We start from the raw sequence: 20,509 nt of genomic DNA, 5'->3' as shown, positions 1-20,509 counted from the left end.
GTTGGATGTTACAATCGTTAGGGTGTAATATAGTACAATCATTTGAGTTGTCAATTGGTGGAGTGAATGGATAAATCGGGTGTGAATGTTTTCGAAATCGAGTTATTGGGCTGAAAATGCGTCCAGTCAAGCCGACATTCTAATGCTTCATCCGTCTACAAAGTAGTTATTCATTTTAGTCCATCTACAATCTATTCAAATTCCAACCCATTATTATAGAAGAGTAATATGTAATTCAGCCATGGCTATTGATAAAAGTAAAGATTCCCCAGTTTTTCTTTCTTCTAAACCCTTCATCTAGTTCCAACACACATCCAAACCAAATCTAATCAAGTTATTTTGAAGAAGACAAAAATGTCATCTATGCTCTTCATTTCATCTCAAATTTGTCCCCATCTCAAATGTCATAAGCTCGTAGGCTGCCTTCACCCTCCCCGATTTCCCAAGAAGGTTCACCATACACGCATAATGATCCGGAGACGGACTCATGGAGTACTTCTCAGTCATCAGGTCAAAAACACGGCACCCCTCATCAACAAGCCCGGCATGGCTACACGTGGTCAGGATGACCGTGAATGCCACGTCGTCAGGCCTCACGCCCTCGTCTATCATCCTGTGAAACAGGGCAACGGCCTCTGCACCACGTCCGTGGATGCAGAGGCCTTGGATCATTGAACAATACGAGACAAGATGGCGTCGAGGCATCTCCTCAAACAGCTTGGCCATATCCCCGCATTTCGCGTTCATATCAACGAGAGCTGCAGCTACGTGAGGGCGCGTCGTATCATATGGCCCTTCGTGCATATAGGACTCGATCCATCTTGCTAGCTCGGACGATCCCAATTGGGCGCAAGCAGACATCAAAATCACTAGTATGAACTCATCCGGCTTCAAATTCCTCTCCCGCATTTAGCCAAAAACCTTCACCGCCTCACCTGGCTTCCCGTTCTGCACATACCCGGACATGATCGCGGACCACGACACTAAATCCTTGCTATCCATTTGATCAAACATAAACCTCGCAGCCGCCATATCTCCAGCCTTCGCATAACCACTGATCAAAGTAGTAAAAGAGACAGCATCTCTCACAGGCATTTCATCAAACACCTTCCTCGCATTCACCAAATCACCTAACCTCACTAACCCCTTAATCATCGTATTCCACGTAGCATCATTCTTTTTAGGCATTTCATCAAACATCTTCCTAGCAGCATCCATATCCCCACAATCCAAGCACCGCACCATCATCGCAGTCCAAGACACCTCATTCCTCACACACATTCCATCAAACACCTTCCACGCAGACTCAATCTCCCGACACTTGCCATAAAAATCAATCAAATTCGACCCCATAAACACATCCCCCTGACCCTTCCGTTCCACACCGCACCGCAGCCGCGTGGACAACCCGCCCCTCCCTCAGCGCAGAAACGCTCGAGCAAGCCTTAATCAGCGAAGGGAAGGTGTACTAATCCGGAACCACATTTCCCCCTTTCCGCATCCTCCTAAACAGCGAGAAACATCCGCCGAGAGGCCCGTTCTCGCAGTGAATTTTAATTAGGATGTTCCAGAGATAGATATTAGGGCTGATTACGCAGTTGAACGCGGTGGTTGGGTAGCGGACGTTGGCGGGCTGCGCGGCGGTGCAGATGATGAGGAAGTGGGCGATCAAGTAATGGTCTTGCTCGCAGCCTCTGTGGATGATGTGAGCGTGAATTTGATTGAGATCTCTGAGGGTTTTGCAAGTTTTTAGGAGTGAAAGAACGGCGGGGGGAGAATGGCGGAAGGGCATCGGAGAAGAAGATTGAAAAACGCCGCCACATTTTTTATGATTTTCTTTCCTGTTTTTTGTGTATTCGTATAAGTAAGTTGTTACTAATATTGATATTTTCCATTTATCAAATGGTATCTTCTTATTTCTAGTTGTGAATTAAAAGAAAGTAAATTGAACAAGAAAAAAAAAGTAGTAGATACTCCATTTACTTTTTGATTGGAAATATAGTAAAGTATAGCAATTTTTTAAAATTTAAAAATGTATGATACTTTTTTAAATATATTTTTTCTGCGAGATTGATTTTATTTATGGGAAAAATAAATGTGAGTAGTCATTTTTCTTTATTTTTTTTATTTCCTTTTTTTATGTATACTCACAATCTAGCTTCAACCCTATTTTTTCAATTGTTACATTAATTTTTTTTTCATTTCAGCTACTACAACACTTGTAATGCAGCCGGTCTCATTTTAGCCATAACACAGTTTCAAGTAGTATCATGTAAAAAAGAGAAACTTATTCATTATTTGATAATATGAGATTACAATAGTTAAAAAGCATATCTAAAAAGTACAATTAACAAATATTAATAAAATTAAAAATTACAAAACCACAATACAATGAACAACTACAACCTATCCAATTCAACTTGTACATATACAAGTTTCGGACCCTAGTCGTTGGCTCCAAATACATATAAAGCCTTATCCATAAGACCATTTTGCCAAATAATCCGTAACTGAATTAACCTCGTGATATACATATCTCACCACCACATACCAACTCCTATCAGGCTATCACGTACACCCCTAATATTTTGAATGAAATTGAAGCAACTCCCATCCTTCATAATGACCGTATCTTGGTTACTTCCTCATCTTCAATTTTGTGCTTGCCTATCTCCCACACAAGTTGCAAAGCATCATATTTAAATAATAGTAACCCATTAACAATGAATTATCCATGACCTAAACTTATGGAATACTAACCATGATGATCAACATCATTTTTCATTACTCCAATAAATAATTCCTCTTGATCTTGACACTGTTGGGCCAACCAAACAGGTCCAAAGACCACATACACAAGTATATGTCTCTTATAAATAGGAACGGAAAACCCTAAACCTCAAAGAGCTCCTTCACTCTTCACTTACATTATTACTGAAGGGATAGCAGCAAAAAGCATAGTAAAGCAAGAAACCATTAGAGCATCCACAATGGCGGCGAGCGGACCGGCTAGCCGATCCCCGCCGCTAGCCGGTCCGCTCCCCTAACCATTGTAACCGGCTAGCCAAATTTTGGCGAAAAAATCGGCGAGCGCACGCCGATTTCCGAGCGCTGGCCGATGCGCTCGCCGATCCGCTGGCCGCCATTGCAGGCTCCGGATCGGCGAGCGAATTTTTATTTATTTAATTTTCGAAACACTATATATACGCGATTTGCACGTCATTTTCATTTGCACCGCTTGTTTTAATTATGTAATTTTTTTAAGTGTACCTTCTTTTTTTAAAAAATTAATGTAATTTTTTTAATTAATGTACTTTTTAAAATTTAATAATATAATTGAATTTCCCGTATCTGTGTCGTAAATTTAATTCCGTATTTTGTTGATTGTTAATTATTTATTTATATAATTTTGAGTGATGTGGCTAGGCTATTGCTGGGCTATTTGCTTGTTTTGATGATGTGACAGGAGGATTTTTAGTACTGATGATGTGGCAGGAGGAGTTTGTGACTAGACTATGGCTGGGCTATTCTTATTGTGGATGCTCTTATAGCTTAGAGCATCCACAGTGGTCGGCGGACAAGCAATAGCCCAGCCATAGCCCAGCCATGCCACATCAGCAGCACTAAATTCCTTCTGCCACATCAGCTGGACAAGCAACTGGACAAGCAATAGCCCAACCACAGCCTTGCCACATCATCAGCACTAAAAATAAATAATTAACAATCAAACAAAATACGAAATTAAATTCACGCCACATATACGGGAAAATTCGATAATTTCATTTAAATTAAAAAGGTACATAATTTAACAAAAACATAATAAAAAAATTACATAATTTAACAAAATTACATAATTAAAAAAAATTCGCTCGCAGGTTCCTCGCCTATCGGGAGGCTGCAATAGCGGCGAGCCGATTGGCGAGAGAATCGGCGAGCGCCCGGGAATCGGAGTACCCTCGCCGAAATTCTCGCCGATTTGGCGCTCGCCGACTGCAATAGTTCGGCAAGCCGCTCGCTCGCCGACCACTGGAGATGCTCTTAAAGAGGAATGTGCAAAGCACTTTTCATTGATTGAAGAAGATGCAATACATATCAAAAATACAATATATATATATATATATAATAACTATAAGTGGAAAAACTGCCTCATGGAGTAACTGCCTCATAAACGTGGGAGAGTGCAGCATTGCATCAAGAACATGGGAGAGTGCTCTCATCCGATTGCTCTCTTCCTTTCAACAGAATATCTTTCCAACTTGGTAAGGATCCTCTTGACCTGATGTAAAGGTCTTATCCAAAATACTCTCAACATGAACATTCTCATTCTCATTCTCATTCTCTGCATTGTCAATTATTCGACGTAGGTTAACAATTACCAGCTGATTCATGTTCTGTTTTGTGATCTAATGCTTCAATTTCAGCTCCTACCGATACAGAATCACTCAAAATAAAGATCTCGTTGCTTGATTCGTCTCCGCCGCCGTTTCTGTCGACAGTCCTTGTGCCTTCTTTCCAGACACCATCCAGGACTCCGCATTTATTCAGTACAGCTTTGCTGCTTCGGATCTTAAAATTTTAACTGTTTCATATATCTATTGATATGCGATTTCAATTTCGTCGCGTGTCTTCTGCTTTTTTTTGCTAGCTCAATTGAATTAGTATCTAGGTTTTTAATCGTTTCCCCCAAAACCCTGTTTTGGTTGCTTTTGTGAGAAATTGGGATTGACAGAGGTCAATTGTTTCACCTTCTGATTGATTCAACCCATTTTGTTTGTTAGGTTAATTCGTTTTTGGATTTTTGTCAACTAAAAGTTCGTTTTCGCTAGCTCAATTGAATTAGTGGCTAGGTTTTTAATCGTTTTTCACTCAAACCCTGAATGTGTTTGCTTTTGTGAGGAATTGAGATTAACAGAGGTGAATTGCCGTACCTTTCTGATTGATACATCTCATTTTGTTGATCAGGTTAATTAGTTTTTGGTTTTATGTTTGCCTACTAAAAAGATCGATTTTTTGTCTAATCTACGCATATTTTTGTAAATGTTTGTTAAAAAAGACGTTGAAATTTGAAATACGAAAGCTAGCAAAAGCTCAATGCTGCATGTCCTGGGTGCTGTGTGGAAGAAGATGCAGAAAGTTTGCCGATTTCTTTCTCGTCTTTATATTTTTTTATTGCACTTATCACTTATTTGATGTTTAATTGGAACTCTCTGTAGTTGAAATGCATAGCTTCTTTGAATTTGTGATTTATGTTTGAGTGCATCTAGATTACTTAATGAGGAAAAAGTATGGCGGATCCTTTTGCCTGATTCAACTGCCCGGCCTATGGCTGCTGATTGTCGAGATTCGAGGCTTGGATATGATTGTTGCCTTACCCATCTGATGCTAAATTCAGTCAGAACTAGTAATAAGTTTCTCATATGTTCAGGGGCTGTTTACTTTGACTGATATCTTAGATTGAACAATTAGATTGGGTTTGAAACATAATAACTTGATCTATGCTGTTTGGTTCTTGGATTTAAGTTTGATATGGAGAAGGAAGATGATGAGCTTTGACAGGTACTGCTGAATGGGCTCACTTTTCGTTTCAGGTGTTTCTCCTGGTGCAGCCAATTTTATTTGTGCTTGTGCCGAGCATCTGAAATGAATAGGTCCACCTGATTAATGTTAATCATAAGCTGAATCCTCTCTGTCCGAAGCAACGTCGCATGACTCAAATATTGAGGCTACTACATTTCATCCTTGTTCAGTAAAGGCATTTTCATATACTCGAATAAGAATGAATGCTGATTTATGGAATACTATTCTTACATCTATGTTTGTTCGGAGTGAATAGTCTACTTGATTAATGTTTATCATAAGCTGATTCCTCTCTGCCCAAATCTCAATTCTAGGTGTCATATCTTGATCGTACAACATTTGATCCTTGTTCAATTCTAGGAAATGGGAATGAGTCTTGCTGGAGTCTTGTTATGTACTAGTACTATATGTTTCTTTGTAGTGAAATCTTGCAACTATTTGTGCAAGCAAAAGGTAGATTTGTGTCTTTTATTTTTGCTATTCATTAAGATGAATTTCTTGCCATGTAAAGGAAGCATTTCAAGCTGCAATGCAGACTGAGAATGTCGAACAGTTTCTCATGGTTCGAGCATCTCAGCAATGCTTAAACGAGCTTACTGTGATCAGATGTTCGAGTTATGCTGGTTGTGCTTTTGCATCCACCAAAATGAGGTTGGGACTTCAGCTGCTTAACTTCATACTAGTGTTGCTGTTAAGAGAAATAGTTTTAGCCTTGTTATTATTCCTTTTCAGCCGCAGTTTATACAACAACTGCATAATTTTATTTTAAGTGCTGTAGGAGTTGGGTGCATATAAAGGAGAAATGTGTATTAAAGTGACTTTTGTAGCTTTCTTCCATCTTTTTTATTGAAATAAATCCTTGCATCTCAATAATTCCAAGTTATTCAACTTGTATTTCCTTTTTGGTACTTTGGTTGTAAATTGTTTAAATGTGTCTATCCAGCTTTATATCAAAGATTTCCTTTTCTCAAATACTGGATATGACAGTTTATTGCTACTATGTCGTTCATATGCTTTAGTTTTCAGATATACTCATTAATACACTTTATAATTTACAAGGTTAGTTAATTTATTTTATTTGGTGAAAGAGATGATAAATGTGCATAAGTTTTATCTTGCAAGTGTTATTAAAACCTTAAGAGCATCCACAATGGAGGATGTCCCGCCGGACATGGACGTCCGCCATTAGGCGAGGGAGGGGTGGACGCGGACGTCCGCAGCGGACATCACACATCTGCGGCTTTCTGGGACGTCCGTCGTGACGTCCGCCATTGCGGTGCCACGACGGACGTCCCGGCGGATGTCCCGATTTTTTATTTTTTTTGTGGATGTCCGCCGGAATGTCCTTGGGATGTCTGCCGTTGTGCAGTGGGAGATCCTTATGACGTGGCAGTGCAATGGGAGGTCCTTATGACATGACAAGAGGTGTTTTTGGAAAATCCGTTGGGATGTCCGCTGGGACATCCGCACCACTATGATGCTCTAAACATTTGAAAGTGTACAATTTTTCCAATTTGACCCAAGAAATTTTTGGCATACTTTCATCAAGCTGTGACTTGGTTTGAATTGCACCTAAAAGGATGTTGATTCGATGCCCTAGCTATTCAATTTACACCTATTTTGTCATTTAAATGATCTTGCAAAATCATCCACTTTCTTTGACAACAACACTCCACCATCCGCCAGTAATTGAGATTAATCTTAAAGTTTGTGATTATTTTTTAAGAAAAATAATTTTTTGCATACCTTTATCTAATTATTTAAGAAAATTAATTGTTATAATAGTAATATTATTAAAATATGTATAGGTTCAGAAAAACGATTACTTTTTCCTTAGATTCTCTATTTGCCATCAAATTTAGTAGGACCGCCAAAAGTTTGTTGAAATCAAGGGTCCCTGACGTCCCATCTCCAAGTCAATCTCATCCGTCGAAATATCTCATCCAACGGCTCCACACCCCGATCCGCACACTCCAAAGCAACCAATCAAAACACACTCCCCATTCTATAAAACAACCGCCTCAAATCCTTCTCTCCACATCTCGCAAATTCCACACTCCTCAGATTTCATTCAATCCCACTCTCCCTTTTCCCGCAAACAATGGCCGCCAAAGGAGAGAAGAAACCCGCCGAGAAGAAGCCCGCCGCCGAGAAATCCCCGGCCGAGAAGAAGCCGAAGGCCGGGAAAAAGCTCCCGAAGGAGGCCGGCGCCGCGGCCGGAGACAAGAAGAAGAAGAGGAACAAGAAGAGCGTGGAGACATACAAGATCTACATCTTCAAGGTGCTGAAGCAGGTGCACCCCGACATCGGGATCTCCAGCAAGGCGATGGGGATCATGAACAGCTTCATCAACGACATTTTCGAGAAATTGGCGCAGGAGTCGTCGAGGCTTGCGCGCTACAATAAGAAGCCTACGATCACGTCGCGGGAGATCCAGACTGCCGTGCGATTGGTGCTGCCCGGTGAATTGGCGAAGCACGCCGTGTCGGAGGGGACAAAGGCGGTGACGAAGTTCACGAGCTCTTGAATTTGTGCGTTCGTGGTACCTAGGGTTTCGCGCCTCTGGGAATTGTGGATCTTCTGGTATTGATTTGATTTTAATTTCAGCTTGTATAAACATGATGCTTATGAATCGTTTAATGGAAATTGGAGTTTCGATTAATGCGTCTAGATACTGAAATTTCTAATTTTGAATAATACTTAGTAGCTTGAGTTTTCGATTGTGTATCAGATTTTGAGTAATATTTGTTTTGATTGAATATGCTCTTCATTTAGATTGGGATTTTCTGTGACAGCCTTGAATCCCTCTCTATTTATATCTTTTTATCCATTTAGGAAGATGAATTTTTTATTTTGTGATTTTGCGTAATTTTTATGCTGTAAAATGTTGGAAAGCAAACTTATGAAATTTTGTATAGTGGAATTTGATAATGGAATGTATCTTTTGTTATTGTTGCTGCAATTTTTTGAGCATTATATCTATACAAATTAAATGGATTAATTTTCGTAAATGTATTCAAATGTTAAAAAAATAGATTATTGTTGAAAATGTGGATGGAGTGTTGTTAGTGAAAGCACTGATGATTTCTCTTTTGAAACTTATGAGCTATGACATGTATTATTTGTAGACGTTTCACCTATGTTTTTGGTTGTTTAATTCTGTTAATGGAATTAGCTATGTGGGGTTTGAATTAGCAAATGAAAAAATGATTGTATTGGAAACAAATTGTACAGATCTTCTCTACAGATTATACATTTAATTATATTTGAGTTTAGAATTTATAAGTACTACTTTTATGTATATTGATTAGTTTTTCTTTTACCTTCTTCACCTTGATTCTTGAAATATACAAAAATACATAAGATTCATTTTTCGTTTCGATTAATATGTGTGATGGAAGATATACAAAAATACTCTGGTTCATAGACTATATACAATGTGAAAAAATATAAAGATACTAATTTTTAAACTTTTACGGAGTATCATTTAATCATTAATAATTATTTAGGAATTTTTTTTCATAATTGCGATCCATATTCATTTTTATGTCTTGATCATTTCAAAATCAATTCATTTTTATTGTTTGAGTTTGCTATTAGAAGTACTAATATTTATTTTTGATACTATATTTCATCCCACACTATATAATTTTAAGATAGATTACGTTATTCTTAAATTATAAATAAATATTATACTGCTATTATTGAAATTAAATTTGATAATGATACAAGAAATATGAAAAAATGGAAATATTTGTAAATGTTCTTAAAGTTGGAAAATGTATATTCAAAAGAGTCAATAGTATGTTAGTAGTAATTCTTTTTATTTTGAATAAATATTGCAACCCCATGCGTCCATGAGATCATGACCATGACTAAAAATATAGCACTATGTCTATATTTATTTTATTTTTCCTCTGCTAAAATACCATTCGTTATAGCAAAATCAAAGCTATTTATCACATTCAGATTTTCAATTAATTAACATTTAATTCAAATCAAGATCATCATTTCCAAATCCCCATCGAAGTAATGGCGGTCAGATTAAATCCAGCGCCAAAACGAAAAACTTTCAAAATTCCCAAACTTAATCCCCCATCATCCAATCTCCACCGTCCACTCCTAATCGCATCCACGGTTCAAATTCAATCACATCTCAATATAAACACCACCACCTCACTCTCTTCTCTCCCATCATTTCTGCTCTTCAATCTCCATTCAATCAATCTCTCTTTCAACATAAAAATGGCACCAAAGGCGGAGAAGAAGCCGGCGGCGGAGAAGTCTCCGGTACTCGATAAATCGCCCAAGGCCTCCGGGAAGAAGCTGCCGAAGGAGAGCGGCGGCGCCGACAGGAAGAAGAAGCGATCGAAGAGCATCGAGACGTACAAGATCTACATCTTCAAGGTGCTGAAGCAGGTGCACCCTGACATCGGGATCTCGAGCAAGGCGATGGGGATCATGAACAGCTTCATCAACGACATTTTCGAGAAATTGGCGCAGGAGTCGTCGAGGCTTGCGCGCTACAATAAGAAGCCTACGATCACGTCGCGGGAGATCCAGACTGCCGTGCGATTGGTGCTGCCCGGTGAATTGGCGAAGCACGCCGTGTCGGAGGGGACAAAGGCGGTGACGAAGTTTACGAGCTCTTGAATTGTGCGGTTTATGATGATTGATTATACTAATGCTCTGTTTTACCCCTTTGGTGTCTGTGAAAGGATGCTGGCATTGCCTTCCTACTGAAATTTCTTTCGAGCTATTCACTTGATTTGGTTTGAAACTTTTTTCGATAAAATATAAAATATGATTGATATAAATATAAATTTTCTATTTGATTATCGTTGAAATTTGAAATGCTTCTAATCATTAGGTGTTTTACCTTTTTCAATGAATTTTCATGAGAATATTTGACATGTTCGATGTATCTGTTTATTAATTTGATTAGAAATCATTGCACTAGTTTCGATTTCATAGATTTTGGGGACATTTACTTAGTATATGATGAGATCACGCCAAATTCAGTCTGCAATTGATGCTCTATATTGATTCACCGATTTTTAGCTTGGTTGCAGTGGTTTAACAATGATGTGTAACGATGCTTGCTGTGGGGATTGTCCTATACGGACTCAGTCAAGGTCTCTACAATATCGGGGGAGGGCTTTTCGGTCGTATTGGATAGGATTTAGTATTTGAATTTGCTTTTCGTGTGCTCGATATATTTCTGATGCTGGTGTTGGTCCGTATATGTTCTGATTCAGGTTTGGTTATGAATTGTAAACTGAGCATTATGGTGTAGGGAAAGTAAGAGGGGTATGTTGATTTGGGTCGGTTTTATTGCGTTTTCTAATGGTTATGCAATCATGATGAGAAAATGTATTTAGGATTACTGTTTTGTTGCTTGATCTGTGTTGGTTTTGCGTATGAGCTTCTGTTATCGTGTCTTCGTATTGCTAGTAGGTTTATGTTTGTCATTTGGTTTGAGATCACTAGTTGATTAGTAGTAGTACTATATGTTAGGATTACTGTCTTTCTTGCTTGATGTTTTTGTTTTTGCATTTGAGCTTTTGTACTCGTTTCTTTGTATCGTTCGTATGTTATGTTTTTCATTTGGTGTGACATCTTTAGTTGATTGTTTGTGAGAACTACATCAACTTCATTGTGTATTGTGGAAACTTATAATGTTTTCATGAGAAATGTCATTATATTCTTATACATTGTGAATGTGAACTGATATGTAGGATAGTTAGGGGAGTACTGCCTTATGACCTTTACTGACTCACTCTCTTACTAACCAACACAAACACACGAATAATCTGTGCATGTTTTAACACTTGCACCATAGCTTAAAAGAGTTGGATTTCTGTTGTCATTTGAAAAGTGAAATCATCTCCATCCAGCAGCAAATACTAGTAAGAGCATCCACAGTGGTACGGATGTCCTGACGAACTTCCCAAAAACACACCTCTTGCCACATCACAAGGACATCCCACTGCGCAATGGCGGACATCCCCAAGGTTATCTTGGCGGACATCCACAAAAAGAATAAAAAAAATTGGGACGTCCGTCGTGGCACTGCAATGGCGGACGTCACGGAAAGCCGCGGATGCGCGGATGTCTGGCGGGACATCCTCCATTTTGGATGCTCTAAGGATGTTATTGTAAAATGTGTTGAAGCACAAGCATGAAGTGTGCTGACACTTAAGCCCTTTGATTGATATGATTCGAGCCATTTTTGTCTTATTGACACCATGTACTATGTTTTTGCCTCGGTATGTAAAATGATTCGGGTCATTTTTTGTCCCATTTGGACGGAAAACTTTACAGTGAATGAGAGTAACTTAAGCTCATTTTTTTATCCCAACACATGAGCACTTTTTATTAGTATCCTTGACATTTTGGGATGCTAGATTATAAGTATTGCTCTAGAATTATGAGTATTGGAATGTTAACTCACTTTGAATGAATAAAATCTCATTGTAACAATTTCATTCCTTGTTACCAACATTAATTTTGATTTTGATTGCATGTGCCCTGACACAATTTTAAACACATAAAGCGAATCCAAAATTCCAAATCACAATACATGTCAGTAGCTTTTAGTGATGATGCAAATATTTACTCTTTTAGCTACGTAAATATAAATGTATTTTTATAACAGAGCTTCACATAACTTAAGCTTGTTAAGAGACAGAAAATATTCGGAAAATGTAACATTTCATATATTCACGATTTGGAGAGAGCAACAACCAGAGAGAGACAGCAGAAACATACAATCCAAATTAAAACTATCTTAAAACCCTAATTACCACAGAAAATCCCCAATTCAACCAAAAGCCCTAATTTCAACTAATTCAAGAGCTCGTGAACTTCGTCACCGCCTTAGTCCCCTCCGACACCGCGTGCTTCGCCAATTCACCGGGAAGCACTAATCTCACGGCGGTCTGGATCTCCCGCGACGTGATCGTCGGCTTCTTGTTGTAGCGAGCAAGCCGCGCCGCCTCCTGCGCCAGCTTCTCGAAGATGTCGTTGATGAAGCTGTTCATGATCCCCATCGCCTTGCTGGAGATTCCGATGTCGGGGTGCACCTGCTTCAGCACCTTGAAGATGTAGATCTTGTAGGTCTCCACGCTCTTCTTATTCCTCTTCTTCTTCTTGTCTCCGCCGGCGGCAGCGTCCTTCGGCAGCTTCTTCCCCGCCTTCGGCTTCTTCTCGGCCGGAGCCTTCTCCGCCGCGGGAGCTTTCTCGGCGGCGGGCTTCTTCTCAGCTGGCTTCTTCTCTGCCTTCGGTGCCATTACTTGCGTGCTGTGAAGTTGTTTTGATTTGGGGGAAAATTGAATTTTTGGTCTGTGGTGAAATGTTGGAAGAGGAGAAGATTTTATATAGTTGGGAGATGGTGGTTTGTGATTGGTGGATTGTTTTGGGCGCGGATCGTGATTGGAGGCGTTGATGGGGTGGAGTGTTTGGACGGTGTAGATTGTTGCTAGTAACGTCACATTGGAATAAAGTTTTGCTTTATTGTTATTGGTGGGATTTCGAGGGTGCGGATTGTGGTGAATGACCGTTGATTGGAGGATTCATCAACGGCTGTGATTCAACATGGTTGGAGATGTATTTAAGTATAGTTGACATCTTTGGTTAAGGATAAACGTGTTTAATAATCAGTTAATCACTATATAAGCTTCTGCTATGAAATTTGTTTAAACTTTAAACTCAGTGAATATCGGATTTAGAATAAGTTGAATAAATTTGTTATGAGTTCATCTACAACCACATCTAACGAGGAAAGATTGTCGAGGCCGTCCCCAAAAAACTTATTATCGTTTATAGGCCTAACGATAACAATCTCATTGGTCATAAAGCAATGTCATTGGTGACAATGAGAGCATCTTCAGTGGGCGGATATCCCACTCGGACATCCACTAGGACATCACAAAAACACCTCCTGCCACGTCACTAGGACTTCCCATCCCACTGCCACGTCACTAGGACATCCCCTGCACAATCCGCCCTTCCCATTGCCCTTCCCACTAGGACTTCCAGCAATAAAAAAAATCACAATAATGTAATTACGTAAAAACGGAATTATAATTTTGACACGAAATACGGGAAAGCAAAATACGGGCAAAAATACATAGTCACAAAATACGGGCAAAATACGGGCAAAAATACGTAGTTCAACGAGCCGTATATATAGAGTTTAAAAAAAAATTAATTACCGGACGTCCGACCCACTCCACAATGGCGGACGTCCGCCCGCCCGTAGCCCGCACGTCCGAGGACACCCGACGTCCTCACGGGACGTCCGTATCCGACCTTCGACGCCACAATGGCGGACGTCCCGGTCGCCCGTCGCGGACGTCCGACCGGACGTCCGCCATTGGAGATGCTCTGATCTAATGGGTACTGTGGCCGAAAAAATAAATTCAATAAGTTGCACATTACTAATCAATTTCGAATTTCATAATAGATGTTTGCCCAATTTGGTCGGACTCGATGGCCGGGCCGTTGCCATTGCATTGCTCGGTGAAGATGGTGGATGAGTTGAGGACGTTGATGTCGTTGTTCGACCCGGCTACACCGAAGTAAGCATGCCAGATCCAGAGCCGATAGTCAGCGACGGCTTCGAGGATCATCGTTGGGTGGTTGCTCTTGTATCCACTAGTGAATTGGCCTCTTCACGCCTTTGGACAATTTTTCCACTCCCAATGTATACAGTCGATGCTCCCTAGCATCCCAGGAAAGCCATGCACCGTCTCGTGCATCTTCATCAGGCCCTGACAATCAACAGCGATCGGCCTGCGCAAATATGTGTCCCCGTAGGCCTCCACAATTCCCCTACAAAATCTCTTCAGGCACTCCCGGCCTGTTGTCTCCCCGACGTGGAGGTACTCGTCGAAAATGTCCGTCGTGGTGCCGTAGGCCAACTGACGGAGTGCAGCCGTGCACTTTTGCTACGGTGTAAGGCCGGGTCTGCCGATGCCATCTTCCCGATACGTCATGTATTCATCACGTGACTCCAACGTCTGGACAATGCTGAGAAAAAGGTAACGCGACATTCTAAACCGGCGGCAGAAAACAGTCGGGCCCCACCGTGGTTGCTCGGCAAAATAGTCTGCAACCAGACGTTGGTGAGCTGCCGCGTGGTCACGTCGGACAACCGTCCGACGTTGAATAGGCCCGGTGGATCCGCTCCGCCGCCGCCTCCTCGCGCTGCAGTTTGGCTAAGCATTCCGCCATGGCCTCTTCAACGGCTGCATCTAAGGCATCCCCGGTCGGACTACCTTCCTCCGAGGAACTAGTGGTGTCGTCGTCGTGGTTCATTTTGGTATGTAAGAGAGGTAGAAATGTGAGAGATGAGAGAAATGAGAGAGGCGAGATATTCGTATGAACAAGTGAATGAGAAACGAGGTTTAAATAGACAAGATTCGAAAAAAAAAATAAAAAAACGCGTGCCATCGTCTGTGGAGCCCAAAATGGTGCCCGATGGCGCGGACGATGGCCTATCGCCCGCGCTTCTTCCGCGCCCGAAGTTTAGGGCGTGGGCGTAGGGCGTGCCATCGTCCGGGCACCCACAATGGAGCCATCGGGCGCACCCGAGGACGATGACACGTATCGGGCGCGCCATCGGGCGCCCCATCGTGGGTGCTCTAACACTTTTTGTAGCAAACTGGTCACACCGTAGGAAATGTCACCGCAGAAGACACGTAAAGGCTCAAAGCCGCAGCTTGCAGGTACAGCACATTCTCCTACACCTAAACGCCCTCTCTCACAAAGTCGTCTCTCTCTACGTTCACTATATCCATAAATTATACACGCATCAAAGAGTCGGCATCACGTTCCCCTCTCAACTTCGATTTGAGTTCAGATTTAGAATCCTCTGACTTTTATTTGCTTAACAGAACATTTGAATGGAGCTCGATGCACCGCCGTCCGAGGCTCAACAGATTGAGTCGCCGCCTCACAAATCGACCGGTAATTTCATTGTATTTTAACACGAAAGATTTATTGCTGTTGTCGTGGTTGTCACTGAAGATCTGTGTTTGCCGTGGTTTGGTTTCAATGTTGAGATGTTATTTTGTTTCGGAGTTTGCTGCTTCTAAGCTAGTTTTAAGTGTTTTTGTTGTTGCTGTTGAAGATATTGAGTAGTGTTGTTGGTTGTTGTATGCGGCTTCGGTTTCTGAAGCTGATTTGAAATTGAGCTTGTTGTGTTACCATCTTATGGAGACGTAGATGAACATTTGAAGTGTATTAGTGACACTCAAATCGTGATGGAATGGATTACAGTATAGCGTTGCTTGTTCTGTTAATCAGTTTCAACTCATTACCAAGTAATTTGTGTTCAGGATATTGATTGGTTACTGGTTAGACATTCGTTTCCATGTTATACAACAGCCTGAATGTATTAATTTTATGATTGAATTCCATCTTTCTCTATTTTCGTGGTCAAGAAATATACCACAAGGCACAACCTTGCCTTTTCTGCTGTAGGTTGTGCTATGTTCATGAACTTGAATTACAGTACTTAATTTTGTACCTAGACTTCGTGGTCAAACTATCCTATTTTTGTACATGTTGGATTGAAATGCTATATCATTGGAATTTTGATATTGAAATTGGATGGTTTTGGATGAGAATGAGTTCACAAGCCTGCAGATCTTAGATCTTTATATTTGTAAATATTATTTGTAGTCTGTAGAGTAGATTTAAAGTAGTAGATTTAGCAGTATCTATGTTCATGTGGAGTTCATGGGCTGCATTTTACCGGTTCAATCCGTTACAAAGAGGGAGACATAGTCATTGAAACTGAAAACCTTATGTAAATCTTCGTATGGTTAGCTTATGTTTGGCAGATCACTACATCCTTGAATATTGAGATGTGACGTCCTCTCATTTGACACATTAAATGCCACGTGTAGGGACAGAGGATATGGAATTTCAGTCACACATGAATAACCTTCCAAAATTCCATATCCACAACATATTGCATCTATTTCTTATTGACAACAGAAAGCTTTAAACAAATCTTGTACTGTTGGTCTCAGTGTGATCACTAGTACATCTAATAACGACTCTGTTATAGACTAGAGCTTCATTTTCTGCTACTTCCCCCTTTGAGTTTATGAAAATATAGTGTTAAAGATGCAGAAATAAAAAAAATAGTGAAACATGGTTGTTCTCATTCCTTGCCAGTGCATGCTGCGGATGCCAGTTTATTCACTTTCTGATTCTGCCTGGATGACATTTTATAGGCCGTACTATTTCCTAAATTTCTGTCTCTATTTTTTTACTTATTGCGCAGACAATGAAGAGAAAGCCACTCATGTTAGGCTCCTTTTATCAAATGCGGAAGCTGGAGCTATAATTGGAAAAGGTGGCTCAACAATAAATGAGATTAAGTCGCAGTCTGGAATCCGTATCCAGTTGTCACGCAACAATGAGTGTTTTCCTGGCACATCTGATAGGATTATCATGCTCTCTGGAGGAGTAGATGGCATATTGATGGCAACTGAGCTTATTCTATCTAGATTGATGGATGAGGTTAGTGATATTGATGCACTTTTACAAGCAATTTCCAGTTAATTGTTAAACAGTTAGTAAGAAGATCTCTTATCTGTTTGGGTTAGTTTTATCCTGAGGATGGAGCTGAAATGGATCCAGAATATAAAATAAGAATGGTGGTACCCAATAGCTCATGTGGTGGAATAATTGGGAAGGCTGGCGCCAACATAAGGTAAACCTACCCGATGTTTTAAATGTACGTGATAGTAATACTCATGATTTTTATATTTCTGTTGATATTATGGTGGAGTCAGCAGTGGTCGGGAATCTAGTCAAGCTCAAAGATTCCAATCAATTCTTTGTTCATGTCGTCTCTGGTTTCTCTTTTGGGAGGTACAAGGGTGGGGTGGGAAGGATCTTGGAGTTTCCTTTTTTGACCTTCTACTAGCATACTCAGCTTAAAGGCATCTGATGCATGTATAATCTCAGACCATGATGAGTTTAGAAGTGGCCATTCTTATTTGTGTGTACACATGCCTCTACCATGCCTATATACTATTTCATCCATCATCTCACATTTGCTAGCATTGTTGATCATGTAGCCTTGCCATTGTTGTTGGTGAATTAAATTGGTGGCTTTTTGGTATCTTTAAATGAACAGAGTCTTGTTTATTTAAAACCAATAATGCTGTTGCTTTTGGATATGTTCATCTGATTCTTTATTCAGAACCCAGACACTGATGTTACCTGATATTGGTCAATGGGTGATACTTCCAACATGTATAGCTATACTGGCCTGATATACCTTTGCATGCACTTGCTTGAATGGGCTGTTTCTTGGATGTTTGTTCACTCTCATGTTTCTTTAACTTCATTGTTTTTTTAAAAAAAATTAACCGAATTTGGGAACAGATCATTGATTGAAGAAACTGGAGCTGACATTAGGATATCTCCCCAAGATATGTATTACCCTGGCTTGCAGGACCGGATTGTAACTGTAGCAGGTGCTTTAGCCCAGCAAATGCGGGCGATTGCGCTAATCGTATGGAAATTGATGGAAGACCCATATTATCAGCAGTCCGCAAATACTCCATTTCCTTATGCAGGTTTGGTTTTAATTGCAACTTATTTCTTCTCTTTCTAGTTCTAAGGGAAGTTGTTTAGTTTTCCAAGGGACTAAGGGTATCTTCTTTCTTTTGTGTCTTGTTCTTTCACCTTTAATTTGAAAGAGATTTATTTGTTTTCCTTCTTAAAACCATGTTGTCTGTTTCCTGTAGTTAATGTTTATTATTTATTTTGTCCCACTTATCCAGCTCTTATGTACAATGCGATGAACTATGGACAAAATGGACCGGGAATGATGTATCAGAACAATAGACAGCCTAACAAGGTACGCTCACAGCTTTCATTAGTTTGATGAATGTTTCTTTCATGTTTTCTAGCTATTTGCTTCTGGTTGCACATGCACACTGCTCATACAGATCTAATGCTACCTTTTTTTCTCATCAGCCAAGTGATTTTACTAGTGCATATTATTATTGGTTACTTTTGTCGTGCCTTATACTCCCTCCATATTCAAAAATAGAAACATTTGAAACGACACAGGTTTTAATGCACAATTGGTAAAGTAAGTGAGAAAAATTGGTAAAGTAAAAGAGAGGAAAAGAAAAATGAGTGAAGTAAGTGAAAGTAGAGTTAGTGGATTGTGGGGTCCATGTCCTAAAATAGAAAGATTCTAAAGTTTCTATTTTTAAGGAACGGACCATAATGGAAATAGTTGCTATTTTAAAAACGGAGGGAGTATGTACTTAAAAGTGATTACACTGTTAATTCCTAGAAATGACTATAACCATACTCTTTTGCACTTGTAATGAGCTGTGAGGAAATTCATCTTTTCTGGTAATGTTGGTTACAAAATACACCATCCGTCCTAAAAAATATAGACTAACTTGTAAATGCCTAAATGACACGGGTTTTAAAGTGCAATTGGTAAAGTAACGGAGAAATGAGAAAGTAAGAGAGAGGGAAAAGGTAGTGAAACTAGTGTTAGTGCATTGTGGGGTCCACACTATTAGTGGTGTGCAATTGGTTAAACTTTCCATATTTAGACTCTGTCTAATTTTGGAAAACGGCCTAAAATGGTAAAACTGGTTTATTTTTTTATGACTGAGGGAGTATGTGTTTTCTCGGAATTGTTACACATCAACTGATCAACCTGCACATCCTAATTCCTAAACCATAAAATTGTTGTTAACGACTTAATGTTCTTATTATTGGTTGCAACATTTCTTCACCGTTGGGATTGAGTATCAATCTCTCATACCTGATCAAGTTTCTCATGGTTCATTTTATGTGGCTTATTCTCTGATGCAATGTGTTACTGCAGGACGATAGAAGTACTTCGATGACTATTGGGGTCGCAGATGAACGTATCGGACTAGTTGTGGGACGTGGAGGAAGGAACCTGATGGAGATTACCCAGGTTAACATTCTGGTTTTCATTTTCCATTTTTCTTTTTTCTTTTTTCTTTTTTTCTTTTTTTCCCGAGTGCCAACTGTTTCCTTCTTGCTGTGCAGCTTACTGGAGCCCGGATAAAAATCTCTGACAGAGGTGATTTCATGCCCGGGACATCAGATAGGTAATGAGTGGATCAACTTCTCGATGTCTTCTCAACGTTTGTTAGTGTATATCTAGTAAGTATGTCACATCTGCATCTTAATCCAGGAAAGTCACCATCACCGGGTCTGAAAACGCAATTCATGCAGCTGAGTCCATGATATCTGCAAAAGTTGTTTCTGCTGCTGAGAGATAATCATGTAATGGTCCTGAACTCTACCTACCTTTAAGTTCCTAGATTCTGAGTGAACCTTTCCAGTTTATCATTCGGTGACTTCTTAAATTCGTTCATGCCATCAGCTATAATGAGACTGCGAATTTAGGATTCTATGTTTATTCGAAGCAATTGTGTTGCACTATATAATAAGTTGGAGAATGTCTGTTGTAGGCTATAGATCAAGAAAGAGGAAATTGTGGCAAAATTTATTTGTTTTCCCCCTGTTTCTTTAGTGCTGTAAAACTCCATTACTCTCATGTTGTATATTTGATGATTAAGGTTAGCCATATGTCCGTGTTGGTGTTGTTATTATTGTTGGAGTGCGTCGGATAATGGTTGTTTCTACACCCGACGAAGCTCACTAAGTGATCTATTCCTGCTTTTTGCGTGTCCTCGGACGTTTATGATCTGCCATTCGATCTAGGTACAAATTCACCGGATTTGTGATCTGCCATTCGATCTATTATGTTTGATGATTGCTTAAACTTGACGCTTTTTTGTGCATTTCAGCATCTTGTTGCTATTCACCATTGTACTTTTGACTTTGCTTATCACAGTTTGTGTTAGGATTTAGGACAATGGTTCAATTTCATGTTTTG

At 39.9% G+C, this 20,509-nt stretch overlaps 4 protein-coding genes and 1 pseudogene across 5 annotated transcripts; 3 read left to right on the top strand and 2 right to left on the bottom strand.

Moving 5' to 3' along the window:
• Nucleotides 1-273: 273 nt before the first annotated feature.
• Nucleotides 274-1,811, bottom strand: LOC121790876 (annotated as a pseudogene).
• A 5,809-nt stretch (nucleotides 1,812-7,620) lies between these two features.
• Nucleotides 7,621-8,239, top strand: LOC121790873 (probable histone H2B.1). Its single transcript, XM_042188975.1, has one exon. It carries the CDS (start codon nucleotides 7,679-7,681, stop codon nucleotides 8,102-8,104), a length of 426 nt encoding a protein of 141 aa, XP_042044909.1. The 5' UTR covers nucleotides 7,621-7,678; the 3' UTR covers nucleotides 8,105-8,239.
• Nucleotides 8,240-9,788: 1,549 nt separating this feature from the next.
• LOC121790875 (histone H2B.2-like) lies at nucleotides 9,789-10,302 on the top strand. Its single transcript, XM_042188976.1, has one exon. The coding sequence runs from the start codon at nucleotides 9,823-9,825 to the stop codon at nucleotides 10,228-10,230; it is 408 nt and encodes a 135-aa protein (XP_042044910.1). The 5' UTR covers nucleotides 9,789-9,822; the 3' UTR covers nucleotides 10,231-10,302.
• A 1,970-nt stretch (nucleotides 10,303-12,272) lies between these two features.
• Nucleotides 12,273-12,937, bottom strand: LOC121790878 (histone H2B.3-like). Its single transcript, XM_042188980.1, has one exon. It carries the CDS (start codon nucleotides 12,867-12,869, stop codon nucleotides 12,429-12,431), a length of 441 nt encoding a protein of 146 aa, XP_042044914.1. The 5' UTR covers nucleotides 12,870-12,937; the 3' UTR covers nucleotides 12,273-12,428.
• Nucleotides 12,938-15,268: 2,331 nt separating this feature from the next.
• LOC121790877 (protein BTR1-like) lies at nucleotides 15,269-20,199 on the top strand. Of its 2 annotated transcripts, XM_042188979.1 has the most exons (9): nucleotides 15,269-15,308; nucleotides 15,477-15,549; nucleotides 16,877-17,115; nucleotides 17,202-17,308; nucleotides 17,989-18,182; nucleotides 18,390-18,466; nucleotides 19,463-19,558; nucleotides 19,654-19,715; nucleotides 19,802-20,199. In XM_042188979.1, the coding sequence occupies exons 2-9, from the start codon at nucleotides 15,486-15,488 to the stop codon at nucleotides 19,887-19,889; spliced, it is 927 nt and encodes a 308-aa protein (XP_042044913.1). In that variant the 5' UTR covers nucleotides 15,269-15,308; nucleotides 15,477-15,485; the 3' UTR covers nucleotides 19,890-20,199. The 2 variants fall into 2 exon arrangements, with proteins under 2 accessions (XP_042044913.1, XP_042044912.1); XM_042188978.1 differs by lacking the exon at nucleotides 15,269-15,308 and having other exon boundaries at nucleotides 15,338-15,549.
• The last annotated feature ends 310 nt before the right edge of the window (nucleotides 20,200-20,509 follow it).

This window comes from Salvia splendens, unplaced genomic scaffold (assembly GCF_004379255.2).
Source record: "Salvia splendens isolate huo1 unplaced genomic scaffold, SspV2 ctg647, whole genome shotgun sequence".
Classification (NCBI taxonomy): Eukaryota; Viridiplantae; Streptophyta; class Magnoliopsida; order Lamiales; family Lamiaceae; genus Salvia; species Salvia splendens.
This window is presented reverse-complemented; position numbering and strand designations above follow the sequence as displayed.